At 35.3% G+C, this 15,227-nt stretch overlaps 2 protein-coding genes across 3 annotated transcripts in view; one reads left to right on the forward strand and one right to left on the reverse strand.

Annotated features, from left to right (window-relative positions):
* The window catches only part of GPATCH2 (G-patch domain containing 2), a 186,683-nt gene extending 172,155 nt beyond the window's left edge, over nucleotides 1–14,528 (reverse strand). For both annotated transcript variants that reach the window (XM_062210351.1, XM_062210352.1), the window contains exons 1-3: nucleotides 14,365–14,528; nucleotides 6,510–7,226; nucleotides 2,200–2,261 (exon numbers count right to left, since the gene is read on the reverse strand). In XM_062210351.1, the coding sequence (XP_062066335.1) occupies nucleotides 2,200–2,261; nucleotides 6,510–7,226; nucleotides 14,365–14,420 (835 nt within the window). In that variant the 5' untranslated portion in view covers nucleotides 14,421–14,528. The remainder of the gene's footprint in view (nucleotides 1–2,199; nucleotides 2,262–6,509; nucleotides 7,227–14,364) is intronic.
* Nucleotides 14,529–14,815: 287 nt separating this feature from the next.
* SPATA17 (spermatogenesis associated 17) overlaps nucleotides 14,816–15,227 on the forward strand; it is a 291,772-nt gene continuing 291,360 nt past the window's right edge. The window contains exon 1 of the mRNA XM_062211329.1: nucleotides 14,816–14,899. Coding sequence (XP_062067313.1) covers nucleotides 14,832–14,899 — 68 coding nt within the window. The 5' untranslated portion in view covers nucleotides 14,816–14,831. The remainder of the gene's footprint in view (nucleotides 14,900–15,227) is intronic.

Genomic DNA, 15,227 nt, shown 5'->3' on the forward strand with positions numbered 1-15,227 from the left:
CACCACACTTTTTCTCTTTAAACAAAGTTTTCTCATCTTGAAACTCTCTTACTATAATCATTTTTAAGGGCAAAGTTAAAAAAATAAAAACCTAAAGATTCAATAGAAAAAATGATTTTATGAAAAACAGTTGTATTTTAAATGAAAAGGAAATAACAAAAGCATTTAGAAAACTAGAATCAATAGCACATTTCAACTGAGGACTAAAATCTTATTTTCATAAAAAGTAGAATTCACAGAACTTATTATCAATACTTACACTGTGTTATATTTAAAGTATCACAAATCAGATTTGAGCACAAGAAAATATAGAAAGTAACTTGAAATTGTATACCCTAGATTAAATTCCTACTGATACATTATTAAGAAAAAAGGAAGCTATTTTACTATTGATGTGATAGATAATTTTATTCTTTTTTAAAAGATATTTATTTATTTGAAAGGCAGAGTTACAGAGAGAAAGAGGGAGCGACAGAGAGACAAAGAGATCTTCTATCTGCTGGTTCATTCCCCAAATGGCCACAATGGTTAGGGCTGGACCAGGCCAAAGCCAGGAGCCTGGAATTCTATCTAGGTCTTGCACATGGGTGGTAGGGGCCCAACCACTTGGGCTATCTTCCACTGCTCTCTTAGGTGCATTAGCAGGGAGCTGGATCAGAAGTGGGGCAGCCTGAACTCCAACCGATGCCCATACAAGATGCTTGGTCAGAGGCAGTGGCTTAACCCACTGTGCCACAACGCAGGCCTTGTAACTTTGTTCTTAACAGAGAAATTAAACAGCTGTTCATGAAGAACTTGAATATGGAGTTAGACAAAATGAAACTCTAGTGTTTTGCAGTAATGGAGAATTTACATCAACTCTATTAGCATAGGTTTTCTTACTTTAACAATTGGGAATCTCAAGATTTTTAAAGAATTAAATAGGAACTTAGAGCAAGTTAAATGCAAGAAAAGTACTTGGCACTATGAAACACAGTCAGCTCACAATAAATGCTAGTACAACATTCTAAACCACTCAGTGCTTTTCAGAGATTGAGAGTTGGTCAAAAATTATTTTTTAAAAATTTTTTTCATTTCATGTCATTACCAGTATCAACATTTATAATATATTGGGAATAAAGGCCTTTGTTTTATTAGAATTTAGGAATGTTATCAAAGTGGTTAAGCTTACTTAAGTATGTTGCCAGATTCTAGCATATATAAGTAAAATCACAACTTCTAAAAGACTACAAACTTAAAATAGTTATATACATATTTATCTAAAATATGGTTTATAGATAAGCAAAAAAAGAATGATTATTTTATTTACATTACTCTTACTGGAAGAGTAAAAGATTCTCAGAAAAAAATATAGACAGCTATTATGTTGTTCTTTTTTTGTAACATAATTAAATAATTTATACTTTAAACTATATACACAAACATATATACATACACACACACACACATATATGTACATATAGTTATTTCCTTTGAATTTACTAATGTCCTGTAAGGTATTATTAAGAAATGAAGATATCATTTGGAATAAGTACTTATATGTATTAGCTTAATTTCATGATCTCTATAGAATATGAAAGTTAAACAATCATAAGCAGATGTGAATAAATGACATTAATCCAATTAAGAATTAAACCTGCCCCTTTACTAAAATTTTCATATTTTTCATAGCTTCAAAGTTTGGCCAATTTAAGATGTGAAAATCTTCCAGGAAGTCTCAAAGATGGAAAACATTTAAGATGTAAGACATTTCTATTTCATAGTGTACAGTACTGAGTTTATAAAAATCATTTAATTATAAACTGGATAGAATGAATTAATTTCACAGCTGAATAAAAACTATGACTTGCAATTGCACCTTTATGAATGCTTTAACAGTATGAAATACGTTTGGAATCAGGTGGAGAATGTCTTTTGAACTTGCCCTAAGAGTCCAAATTGAAAAGACAAGTATGAAAAGCTTTCTCCAAGAGGATAATCCATATGACTAGCTTTTGTAGGTAATCAATCTCTTTAAGTAAGGGAGACAGGGCATTTTCCACAGCAGGTTAAAAACCAACAGTAATACCAAACTCCACTCCACTAAGTAGCATGTGTAAGCTACACAGATTGCAGTTATTAACTTATGAAATAACCAATTTTAAGTGCAACTTAAAAACAAGAACTTTTCCCAAAGAGAGAAAAGAGGCATTTCAATACCTTGTCTTCCCTCATCATTGGTAAATAAACCAGCATCAGTGCTGCTGAGACTGCTGGAATCACTGTAATAAGGAAAAAGAAAGAAACAGATCAAAAGAACAATTGATCTCTCAGTCGTAAAATTTTAAAGAGACATGGCAGCTCAGAGATGGAACTTAAGCCTGACAAAGATCTGAAAGAAAATGATTCTTTTTAATCAAACTGCAAATATCCTGGTTCCATTAACTACAGAGCATATTATTTTTGGCACATAAAACCACAGGAATCTAATGGGACCCTGACAGTAAGCCAGATGTGACTGCAAGAGGTGCTGACACAATTGATGCATTTTATTATCTGCTTTCATCAAATGCTCACTGCTCCTCTCTTATGCCATGCAATTCAGCTTGAGCCTGAAACACCACTGCTCAATAAAATGGGAAAAGTCTCAATCAAAAACAGGCTAAGCCTTTCTTCAGCACATGAAATACAACAGCCTGGGATGAATTACTTTTCATAACCATGTTTCCAAATATTCTGGAAATGACATTACTTAAAAATTCACAACTCTATTACTCTGAAAGGAAGAAAAAAGTTTACAACAGTGGCAATCCATAAAATCAGTTGAGGTCACTCTGAATACAAAAAAAAAAAATAAGTATTAAGGAGGGTACGTACAAAATAACATAGGTTCTCATCACTTCCATAAATGTTTGGGAGTACCATACAGTTGAATTTAACATACAAATGAAAACAATTAGCAGATATTTGACTAACACAAACAACATGACACTATTAGTTCTAGCAGAAGCAATGCTTACATGATAGTACTTACATTGTTTACATAATAGAATACATAAGTTAAAACACCAAGAACCAGGTTATATAATGAGAGGTTTGGCTTCTGAATAAAATTAAATGATAGTCTTCAAAAATTGTCATGAACATTCTTTTTACTGTAATTCTTAATTTTAACCAATCAGGATATCTCCCTAAGTGATTTTTTTTTAAATTAAAATGTTTTCTATTAACATGTAGAACTCAAACTTGGCTTACTTAGAAAAGCATATTGAAATGTCTAAAATGAGACATTTAAAATCATAGATTAGATTAAATCCAAATACATTTTCACAAGATATTTTAGTTTTTATTTGATTTTCTAAAAATAAATAAGTGGCAGACATTTGGAGTAGCAGTTATGACGATTCTTGGGATGCCTGCATCCCTATAACAGAGTCTGGTCCAAGTCCTAGCTTCTCTGCTTCAGATCCAGCTTCCTGCTAATGCTATATTTTCTGTACTATGATTTTCTAAACTGAATTTAGATTTACCCCGTCTACTCTTCTACACAGAAGCAGATTAATCTCTTCAAAATATAATTGGTCAATTAAAAGCAATGTGATATCCTGGAATGGAAAAAGGACACTAAATAAAAGGAAAGGAAATTATAATCAACTATAGTCTTTACCTAAAAATGTTTCCCTATTGGTTCATTGTGACAGGTGTACTAGAGTAATGAACAAAACTTATCGCTGGGAAACTGTATGTAGGGTACATGGGAATATAAGCACACTCTACAAAGTTTTTACAACTTTTCTATAAATGTAAAACTAATCCAAAAGAAAGAAGTTTATAATACACACACACACACACTGTAAGAAACACAATGTTCTATTTAAAAGTTTAAAATCCTTCCTTATTGGATTGATTTCAGGACCTTCCATAGGTAGGCTTCCATCCAAGTTCTTCCCATCTCTGATCCTTTGTTTTCTCTGAGAGGTATACCTGTCTCCTCTTTTCTCTCCACATGTTCTCTCTCTGAAAGACAGGAGGGGTCTTCAAAAAGTTCATGACAAATGTACATTATGATAAACTATGCATGGATTTCAAAACTTTTTACACATCAAAATAAAAATTTTTTAATTCCATTTTCATGAACTTTTTGAAATACCCTTGTATAAGAATATCAGAATTCCCTGGTCTTTGTCTTGCTTTCAGGCATGTTTACACTTACTTGTATGTATACCCAAACATGTTTCCTATCTACATTTCACCTCACTAATACCTATTCAGCTGCTCCATGTTCATCATTAGTTCCAAATCCCAAAGGTGCTTTCAAATATTTTTCTTCCTTTACTGTCAAGGCCATAATTTGTCTTCCAATTAAAGATAGACTTGAGGTCAGTGAAAGGTAAATAAAACGTTCCTGTTACCTTTATGTTATCTTGATAAAATGTATATCTAAATACTTTTTCACTGCTAAAAGTTCTTCATTGACTTCAATCTGTTTATAGGATAAAATCCAAACTACTGAACATGTAAATAGGCCTTCAAGAAATGCTTAGTGCTCTAGTCTCAATTGCATTAATCAAATACATCACTAATACATCACATTTGTTTCATAATCCATGTCTTTACACAAGCTCTTTCCTATACCTAGGAACACTATTCCCTCTGTCCTCTTTACTCTCCAATCTCTGAATAAGTCTTAGTTCTTACACAGCTCCTTTAAGAAGTCTTCCCTAAACAACACCTTCCACTCATTATAATTCATTATCATCTCTACAAGGATGCTAAGGACAAGACTCTTAGTCCAGGAACCACCAGTGATTCATAAATATTAGTCAATCAAATGTTTCTTAACTCTAACACACACACACACACACACACGCTATGCAGCTGTTCTTATTTATAAATCAGTTCCAATGAAATAGAGGAGTATAGATTTTTATACTAGGAAAACTTTGGAAATATTTGTAAAACAAAACAGACTTATGAAGAAAATACCTTCAGTATTAGGCATTCTTCCCATGAAAGAATTTATACATACCTCTTCAGTGACAACAGTTAATGTCTATAGATGCATTTAAAATCTGAGAGAAATATTTTTAGAATGTTTTTAACTATGAAAACATCCTCTTTGAAAAACAGTACCTGGGTTGTCATCTGCTGGGGAGCCTGATTATCCTAGTAGATACTAAAATATTTTTTACAATGAAAAGAAATGAATCACAAGAGTTTCACCTCATTTCTCTTCCAGAGTAGCTGTCCTTAGAAGCAGATCAATAACAGGCAGACAATAAAAAAAAAAGGGGGGGGGGGGGGGTTGCATAATCAATCCAAAAAGCAGGGGATCTAACTGTGAATAATCCAGAATTGAATATTTTATCTCCACTGCCACACTCTCCCTCCCAGCAATAGAGCAAGATAATTACTTTTAAGTCAGGATATGTGGTCCTAAGTCACAATGGCCCAACAATAACATACAAATAATTTTCAGTGTATATTAAAATGACAATCTTCTTAGAAGGAAAGAACAGTATAAATTTTTCAAAGCCTTTTCAAAACTTGTTTTTACTTTGTGTGATCTTTACTTCTTCAGGAAAATTATACAGATTGAAAACAGTGGCTAATTAAAGGATTATTCGATATGGTCTTCTACCAGGTCCTAATCATGTCCGAATCATATTTACAAAAAAAAGAAAAAAAAATGCAATCTACATGATTAAATGATCACAACTCTCCAAATTAAAAATCAAATACTCTTTCCCAGACCATATTTGAGGTGTGTTCTTTTTGGTTCACAGCATGGTATTTGGTTTTTAAGTATACACACGAAAAAGGCTGAATTGTATCAACTCCTTCTCACTTTCTCCAAGTAAGCATTCCTTCTATGTGAAAACAAAAATAATCACTTACCTTTTGATGTTGTCAGGAGTTCTTAAAATCATCACTGTGTTACACCTGCCTCCTAGAATAGATTAGACTAACTGCCAAAGGACTGTTGCTTCTTCCATTTTACTAATGACAAAACTAGTTGTTTCCAAACCATAAATTTGATTATATAGTTCATAAGTGATCAGAATTCCTAGCAAGCTACAGACTTCTATAAACAAAAACCCACGTATGTTGATTGGGTATAAATTTTGATTGTCAGGAATTAGACTATCTATCAATTGAGGCACTCTAAAAAGCACCAAAGGCTAAAGCTCTTTAACAAATAAATAATAGTTATTCAATTCGAAGAGCTACAAATGCACGGTTATTCAAAAGTACGTTCTTTCTCACTGAAAATTCATTTCCTTTTCTTTTTGTAGCTGAAAATTAAGTCATTATAACACAATCAAAAGATTGTTTAAATCAAATAAGCAATTTTGCTTTGTGGTAAACTTCATAAATTATAAGGAAGTATAGCTATAGTTAAACAGTAATATCACTACCATTATTACAATTTATAATAATTTTAAAATAGATTTAATTAAAATATAAAACACATTCAAAGACAAACTTTGGAGACAAGTATTTTTATATTTACAGAATATAAAAGTCACCTTTCACTCATGAGCTCATCTGAGACTTTTTGTTCTTCATATTCCATTTTGTCCTTATTGGTCTGGTTTACTTCCTCATTTTCTAAAACCACTCCTTCATCTTGGTTTTTTGGTCCTTGTCTAATTATTTTCAACTTCCTTTTTTTGACTTTGTTCTTGGTGAATTCTTGATACTGGTAAGCTCTATCATTGTCCATGTCTTGATCTCTGCAACCTTCAGGGGGCTGGGTCATTGTCCGTTTGTTAGAGATGTCCTGTGGGAGATCTACTGCCATGCGTTTTACCTTTCTCCTCCTGCGAAGAGTTCTGTTCCCAAGGTTGTCCACAGCAAAATCGGACTCATGCCACAGAGGTCTTTTCCCTCGAACATTATTATTTAGGTTTGATGATGGTCTGCGCTTTGCCACTAACATCTGGTCATCAGAGTCACTATGATCTTTTTTATTATTATTGTGATTATCTCTATAGTCCTTGCTCGGTTCTTCTACACTAGAATCAGAGCCTTCACTTAAACAGTGACCAGTCTCCCACGAGTGATGAACATTGTAAGACCTCCGCTTTCTACCTCTCCTTTTCCTTGCCTGGCGTTTCAGAGGGCAAGAAATACTTCGAGAATGATCTCCTGTTTCAGCAAATCCACCTCGGGCTTGCTCTGAGCTCTCTTCCAATGCTGAGACAAGATCATGAACCAGTTCTTCCATGGTTCTGCTGAAATGCCTAGATTTTTCAGAGAGAAAAACAAAGTCACTCTCAACCATATTAATCTAGTGTTCTATGGCAGATAATTCACTCTAAATTTGACTAAGTTAATATTCATTATAAAATGTTTAAAAGCTACTTAATTCTCCTATCCAAGCTATTGCAGTTTCAGATATTTAGGTTCATTTTTTAGCCTCTTTTTGTTAACGTTCTTATAATAGACATAGTAATTCATTAAAAACAGAGTGTAATGGCAATGGAAGATTCTGGTATTTCTATATTTTACTGTGTAATTACACAAAAGTTTTCTGTTTAAATCACTATTCTCCAGACTTCTGTCCATTTTCTAGAGCCAATTTTCCTACAGCAAACATAGAACTTTCTCAAGTTCATCCCCACACATTAATTTCTAGGTGGAAAAAGGAAGCACGAAATGCTTTGTTCACCACTCTACCCAATCACTGCCGAAAGAGGCAGACAGAAAAAGAGACAGGTCCTTTCAATATTTATAACCTATGTGAAAAGAAAGTTTAACCAAATGCTAGGCATATGTTTAAGTCACATTAATCTCATAACCCAGTGAAACAAGCTATCTCCATACTCAAATAGGAGCCTCTGGGCTACAGGGGCCCATCATTAATTCATTCTGAAGTATTCTTGGATCTTTCAGCTTCCCTGAGAGCAATGAACCACACTGTTAGTGAGAAAATGACCTAGTAGTCAGCAAAGATAAGCACTGGCACTCTTTGGAAACTTTTATACATTATATTAATTCTTTCCAAATCTAAAATTAGTTAGTGTAATATACAGCTGAAGCGTATCACCTTTTTTTTTAAATATTGCAGGTAATTCAGATATGTACTTATATAGGCAATCATTTTTCAGGTTGAGCTCTAGAGGAACCTAGGGATCAAAATATTCTGAATAGTTCTGTAGAAGCCCATTTAATATTTTTTTTTTTTTTTGGACAGGCAGAGTTAGATAGTGAGAGAGAGAGAGAGAGAGAGAGAGAGAGAAAGGTCTTCCTTCCATTGGTTCACCCCACAAAAGGCTTATACGGCCGGCGCACTGTGCAGATCCGAAGCCAGGAGCCAGGTGCAAGGCCCAAGCACTTGAGCCATCCTACACTGCCCTCCCGGGCCACAGCAGAGAGCTGGACTGGAAGAGGAGCAACTGGGACTAGAACCCAGGGTGCCGGTCCCAGGTAGAGGATTAGCCTAGTGAGCCATGGCGCCAGCCAAAGCTCATTTAATTTCTAGAGTTTATTGCAGAGCTAGGTCTACTTCACTAAAAGGGCCACAAAATAATTATCTTAGCCTCTGCAGCACATTAGGTCTCTCACAACTACTCAACTTGTCATTGTCATGCAAAACAGCCATAAGCAACCCATGAGTGAATGGATATGGCTGTATTCTAATGAAATTTTACTTATAAAATCAGGTGATGGACTGGGCATTTGGTCTAAGTGGTAAAAAACCCAGTTAAGATGCCTCTGTCCTATATCCAAGTGCCTGGTTTCCATCCCTGGCTCCAGCTCCTATTTCCAGCTGGGAGCAATGACTCAGATGACTGAGTTTCTACCACCCAGATAGGAAACCAATATTGAGTTTCTAGTTCCCTGGCCCAGAGCTGCTGTGAGCACTAGGCTAATGAACAAGCAGAGGGAACTCTCAAATAAGTAAAAAAAAAAAAAAAAAGAGAGAGAGAGAAAGGCAAATGGAATAAAGACATCAGTATGTACACACACACAAACATATAATCAATCAAACAGGTGACAATGGCTGGCTATAGTTTGGCAACACTTGCTCTATTTAAGCTCTAGTCACCTAGCATTGAATTTCAAGTTTTTGCAAGTTCCTTATGATAGCTTCCAATTTTTTTAAATTTTAATAACTCCAAAACAAACATATTTTGTAATCCAAATGGCTTTAGAACTTAGGATACACACATACAGCTTCTAATACTTGATTACTTAATATTTACATCTATGTAAAAACCCAACTTATATGTATTATACTGTTTTGAATAGACAATGAGGTCAGTATGACTCATGAAACTGAACTGAGCTGAAAGAACCAAACTTGTAGTGATGAGTAAAATAAGCAAACAGTTATGTAATATGGAATTGCCTTTCAGTTTGTATTCTCAAGATCTAATCCTTGGAATTCAGAATTTATAAACAAAAATGTTAATATGAATAAAGATCTTAAAAAAATAATAGTGATGCAAACATATATTTTAAACAACCTCTGGAAAGCTGCTAAGATTTCTTTTCCCCTTAATAATGGTTATTTATATAACTAGCTTCAGAACATTGCATTAAGAGAAATATGCATCACACAACACCTAGAAAGGCTACAACTTTGAATACATTGGTAAGCCAAAAAAATCTATCTTCCACTATATATATCTTAATAATTACTTGTATATTAGCCCTAAATGCAAAAAAATGTTTTGCTTATTTTTCTTTTAATGCTCTTTGGGAGAAATATAATATGAAATATGTATTATGTCTGAATATAATGCGATACCTTGAAAAAAATTCAGTTGAAGTCAGTTTCACATGGCTTCATTTTAACAAGGGTCCTCTCTCTAAACAAAGATTTTGTATCAACTCATATGAGAATAACTTACTTTTTTGAAGATAGTTTTCTTATCAATGGCTAAATGACTACTTTGAAGTATGAAAACATAAAATTAAACCAATATGTGAACACATAATTAAAACTGTAGTTTATTTTGGAAGTTACAATTTAGTGTTTTATTTTAGAAGAGAAAACCTTGTGGTCTCTACATCAGATAAAGATAAGAATATCTGATTTAATGAATTGAAATCTGATACTTCTCAATTTTGCTTAAAAACTAATACAGTCTAATAACCAATAATACTACTAATAAGGAAATAAAAATTCTTGTAGAATTTGACTACAATTGTTTCACCTTATTTGATGTTATATTGTTTCTCTCAAGAAAAATGTTTTTAATAATATTTTAACTAGAATTCAATTTATTTCATGTCACTCAAATAATCAATTAAAAATTTACCTCTAAAAGCTTTAGTCAAAAACAAAAACAAAAACAAAAATCTCATATGGGTGCTTTTCAAAGTTCAAAACACCTTTTCCCCTTCAGTTTCAAATAATTAGATTCTTCAGAAAGTCAATCCCAACTAAAATCCCTGTTAATACTAAAGTCGGTTAATGTCAAGCTGCTTCACTAACTTCTCCCAGATAAAACTGACATCAACTGGTCTTTCAGAAACGAAGTTATTAAATGAATAAGAGATCATTCATGATCAGTAGGATGCTTTACTTCCTATGTTTTGACAATCCTAATGAAACATCAAAAGAAGCTCATTGTATTAAAACACTTCATTTTATTTTCTTAAGAACTTTCCTACTGGAGATGAAGCCTAGAAATACATAATTTTCCACAAATCTGTCCTCATAAACATCCACAGATTTAAAGTCTGAATTAAAATAAATTCAGTGAACGTATTACATGATCAACTTAAATTTTTTTGTATTTATATTTGTATTTCTCTTATGCTGGTATTCATAAAGAAACACAATGTTTTGGGATCAGTTAGCATTGTATATAATGTCTAACACAATAATTCCGTAACATTACTGATGAAAGAAAACAAACCTTTTCAGTAAACGGTTATAAGGCTTGCCACCAAACCATGGTGAGAAGAGCAAAAGCTCCAATGACTGGGATTGAACTGGAGGTGCTACTGGCAGCTGCTATTTTGCCACCTTTGTCACTGCAGGAACACCCAGGCAACTTGCTGAAAACAAAACCTTGACTGTCTTTAAAGAAAAATATTTCTACTTTCCAAATTAGTGATTAAATAAGGAAGACCATCCTTTTGACTTTTTGGGTACTTCATTCAGTGGCTTGAAAAGTAATCAAAGCTTCTTTCCTACTTCCCTCCATTTGCTTTCAGAATGTAAGCTATTGAATAAAATTAAAATAAAGTCAGAGTTGAAAACTAATGTTTAGAATTTAACAAGTAATCCATTCTAATTTTTGTCAACATGCATATATTCAAATGCATTCAGACAAGTTTAGGAAGTAGAATATGAGTCTTATTTATTGCTGATACATCATACCCAATAAATATTTATTGATTATAAATTCTGAAGTCCTAAAATGAGAACAGAGACAACTGAATATTAACTTAAAGTGCCTAGCATATTACTTGAAATATAACAGATGTTTATTAAAAAGTCTGTTGAGCAAGTCAATGAATTACTAAATGAATAACTAGTAACAGAAGAAAATCTGATCACTAGAAATTGATACCCCAGATTTTAATTTTTCTGACACATTAGTAAGTCAGACATTTTAAGTTATCAGTTAGATAAATGTGAAGTTTTAGGAAAATTATCAAAGCTGGTTGAAAGGTTTCTAGCTTCACAAAATAAGAATGATAGGAACTACAACAAAGTTATGACTATCTTAGAGGTTGAAAAAGAAACCCAAGTGAAATAAATTTGAAAGTATTAAATTGAGGCCGGCGCTGCGGCTCACTAGGCTAATCCTCCGCCTTGTGGCGCCGGCACACCGGGTTCTAGTCCCGGTCGGGGCACCGATCCTGTCCCGGTTGCCCCTCTTCCAGGCCAGCTCTCTGCTGTGGCCAGGGAGTGCAGTGGAGGATGGCCCAAGTGCTTGGGCCCTGCACCCCTTGGGAGACCAGGAGAAGCACCTGGCTCCTGCCATCAAATCAGCGCGGTGCACTGGCCGCAGCGCGCCTACTGCGGCGGCCATTGGAGGGTGAACCAATGGCAAAAGGAAGACCTTTCTCTCTGTCTCTCTCTCTCACTGTCCACTCTGCCTGTCAAAAATTAAAAAAAAAAAAAAAAAAGAAAGTATAAAATTGAGTTCAAGACCACAAAACACAAAAACCAGCTAATCGTACGTCTTTTACTGAGCAGTTTTCCAGATCTATGGAAAATCAAAATAATGGAATAGGAATGAAACTGCAGAAACAAAGTTCCAGAATCAACATAGTTTATTTTGATGACTTTTTTAAGACAAGCAAAATCATATAACACAACTATGGAACACAGCTTAATAAAGAAATCACCTACATGTCCATTTGGTGCCTAAAAATTAAAAAAACAATCTCCACCTTGAAGAAAAAAATTAAAAAGTTAAACTAGAAGTTAGAGATCCTAGGTTGGTTAACAAATGTGGTCATAGTAGACATATTCTTTGTCATATTGTATTATGCAGACACATAGGTAGTATACCCGGATGTTTAAGAATATTCTTTAGGTATACTGGAATGCTGCAAACATGATGGTTAGGCAAGTTATTTAAACTAATTTTGCCTCTGTGTTAGCTTATCTAAAAATGCAATGAATAATATACTAAGTCAAAAGATTTACATGAGATGATGTTGTATGTAAAATCTGGCACCAAATAAGTACTCGGAGGCAACCTCAGAGACCCTAGGGTTTCATTACCAGAATGGTATTGTAAATGTTTATACTCAATGATTGAAAAGGAAATTCCCATTAAGAAATTGTGAATGATTAGACAGTTGTACAGATAAATATTCATTTGGCAAATCAGGTATGATTTTAAGCATTTCATTCAAAAGTACAAAGTGTAGGTACTTGATACAGTCTGGTGCCATAATACAGAACAACTTGTATGCCAACCTGTGAAAACAGTTTAGGTTCTGCAAAAGAGAACTGAAAGAGACTTGTCTAAATTATACTAAGGTAACTGACCATGATTTCGTTAGAAGGGAGAAGGTAGATTATTTAAGAGAGCCATACTTTTAAATAAAATAGCCATCTATCCTACAAATCAATATCACCATAGCAGGAGCAGACCAACCTACATAACACATTTTGTCTCTCTCTGTTACCACAACATTGAATTTTGAAAGATTAAGAAAAGTATCCCTGAAAGGAAACTCTGGGATGATGTAAATAGCATTTATCTTGTTATGTGTGGCAGTTACCTACATACAACTGCCAAAACCAATAAAATGAAGTACTTAGCAATTGTGGATTTTATTTTATGCTAGCTACACCTTTCAAAAATGGTTCATTAAAAGTGCTCCCTATATTTCTCACTGAAAAAGGTGAGATTTAAAAGTAGTATAACCAATCCTACATTCTTTATAAAAGGAACAACTTATCTGATCCATCTCAATATTTGGGTAAGATACTCCTTTAACTCCTCAGTGGCAGCCGATGCAAAAGAACTTCTCTGAGATCACAGACTACTAAAATTCCCTATCTTCCATTTTCTGAAGGACCCCTTAGGAATGGATAGGCATTTTTAAGCAGCATTTCTTTTACTTGTTGATCAACACTTTTTGGTTCAAGATATTCAGTGAGGGAATTTGCTTGTTTGTTTTGCTGCTTGTCTTGTGTATACTTGGGAGGGAAAGGTCTTGGGAGGAAAACACAACAGGCATTATAGTTTTCAACTGGAAATCCAATATCTTCTAAAATGTGTAGGGCAACTCTGAACAAGTCATTGAAGTATTCTGCACCTACCATATGCTGGTATCACAAGGCTGTCATAAGGATACAGTGTGTGAGAGCACTTTGAGAAATCGAAGCAGTCTCTCATCCTAAAGGGTCACTGCTGATATGACAGTATAGACAGAGTCAAACCCCAATCAAATCCTGGTGTAGTCTAAGCACACCCAAATACAACTAATTTATACTATAAAGGAACGTTGAAGATGATGGAAACACGCAGCTTACTCCCTCTTCAAAAAAATAAACAAATAAAAAGGCAATGCCTCTTCTAGTACTAAACTTTCAGAACTCTAGATTTCTGGGATTTGGTCCTTAGTACAATCTGAAAAATTTTAAAAGAGGGTTGGGGAAGAGGGTCTGGATTAGGATACATGGCTCCTGTCCCTAGTCTTGTCAACAGTCAAGAGCTCCTATGGTATAGAATGCTTCACTCCTAAATTATCCTAAACGTCAGGCAAGCAATCAGGCAGCCTTTACTGTATTTCTTCAACGCCTCCCTCAGCCCGCGTCCTTACAAGTGAGAGCCAGGCCTCGATGTCTTCAGATCATCCATCACAACTCCCTCCCCCTTCCATTCCTGGTCCAGCGGCCTCAGGCCATCACCCCCTTTCCTGATCTCCCATCCCCAGAGCCGCCAGCCTCACCAGCTGTTCCCGGCGGCTGGAGATCCGATCGGTTGGCGCCCGGTGGCCCCGAACATTAACGACACCCAGGAGCCTAGCCTCGAGGCTCAGGCCCGAGAAAAGACTCCAACTACTACAGCACCGGCGACTTCCAAAGAGCAGTTCAGCATTTTGAGAGGAGCTTCCGGAAGCCGACTGCAGGCGGAAACCGGATGCCCGGAGCAACCATTAGGTCTTCTCCCTTCGCCGCTTTCCTTTCCTTGTAATCGCTTCCTTATAGTCACAGAAGAGAAAAAGACAAGTCAATGAAATGTTTTTCGACCCCACGATTTCTTCATTCTCTTTTTAGTCCCCTTAAAGCCGAAACAGTGTGAAAGAAAAGAAGAGCGAACGAAAAGTCACCCCCCCGCAGGAACTGGCCTATGGTGCCGCCCGGTTGCCATGGAGACCGGTAGTAACACCAGTTGTAAACCGGGGGCTGAGGCACTATGGCCACGCTAGCCCGCCTGCAAGCCCGGTCGTCGTTTTTAAGAAGTCAGTACTACTTTAGGAACCGGTAAGTCAGGAAGAGAGGGACGGCACAAAGGGCTCCGTGACTTTACCCACTTTCTCCTCCGCTGGAGCTCACTATTCAGGAAGCGCCTCGGTGCCTAGCGCCCGGTTCTCCTCAGCAACTGCACACCTAAGCAGAAGCTTAAAGGAAGTTTCACCCCGCAGAGGGACTGTGCGTTGAGGTGGGCCATAGATATTCGGTTTGAGAAGATTTAAGAGAGAGCTTAGCGTAGGTTATAGTTTTAAGTTGTTTTTTTGTTGTTGTTTGTTTGTTTGTTTTGTTTTGTTTTCCCCTCAGCATCACCGCTCCACCGTTTGATGAAGCTTCTGTT

The sequence above is a fragment of the Lepus europaeus genome, chromosome 14, assembly GCF_033115175.1.
Source record: "Lepus europaeus isolate LE1 chromosome 14, mLepTim1.pri, whole genome shotgun sequence".
Lineage (NCBI taxonomy): Eukaryota > Metazoa > Chordata > Mammalia > Lagomorpha > Leporidae > Lepus > Lepus europaeus.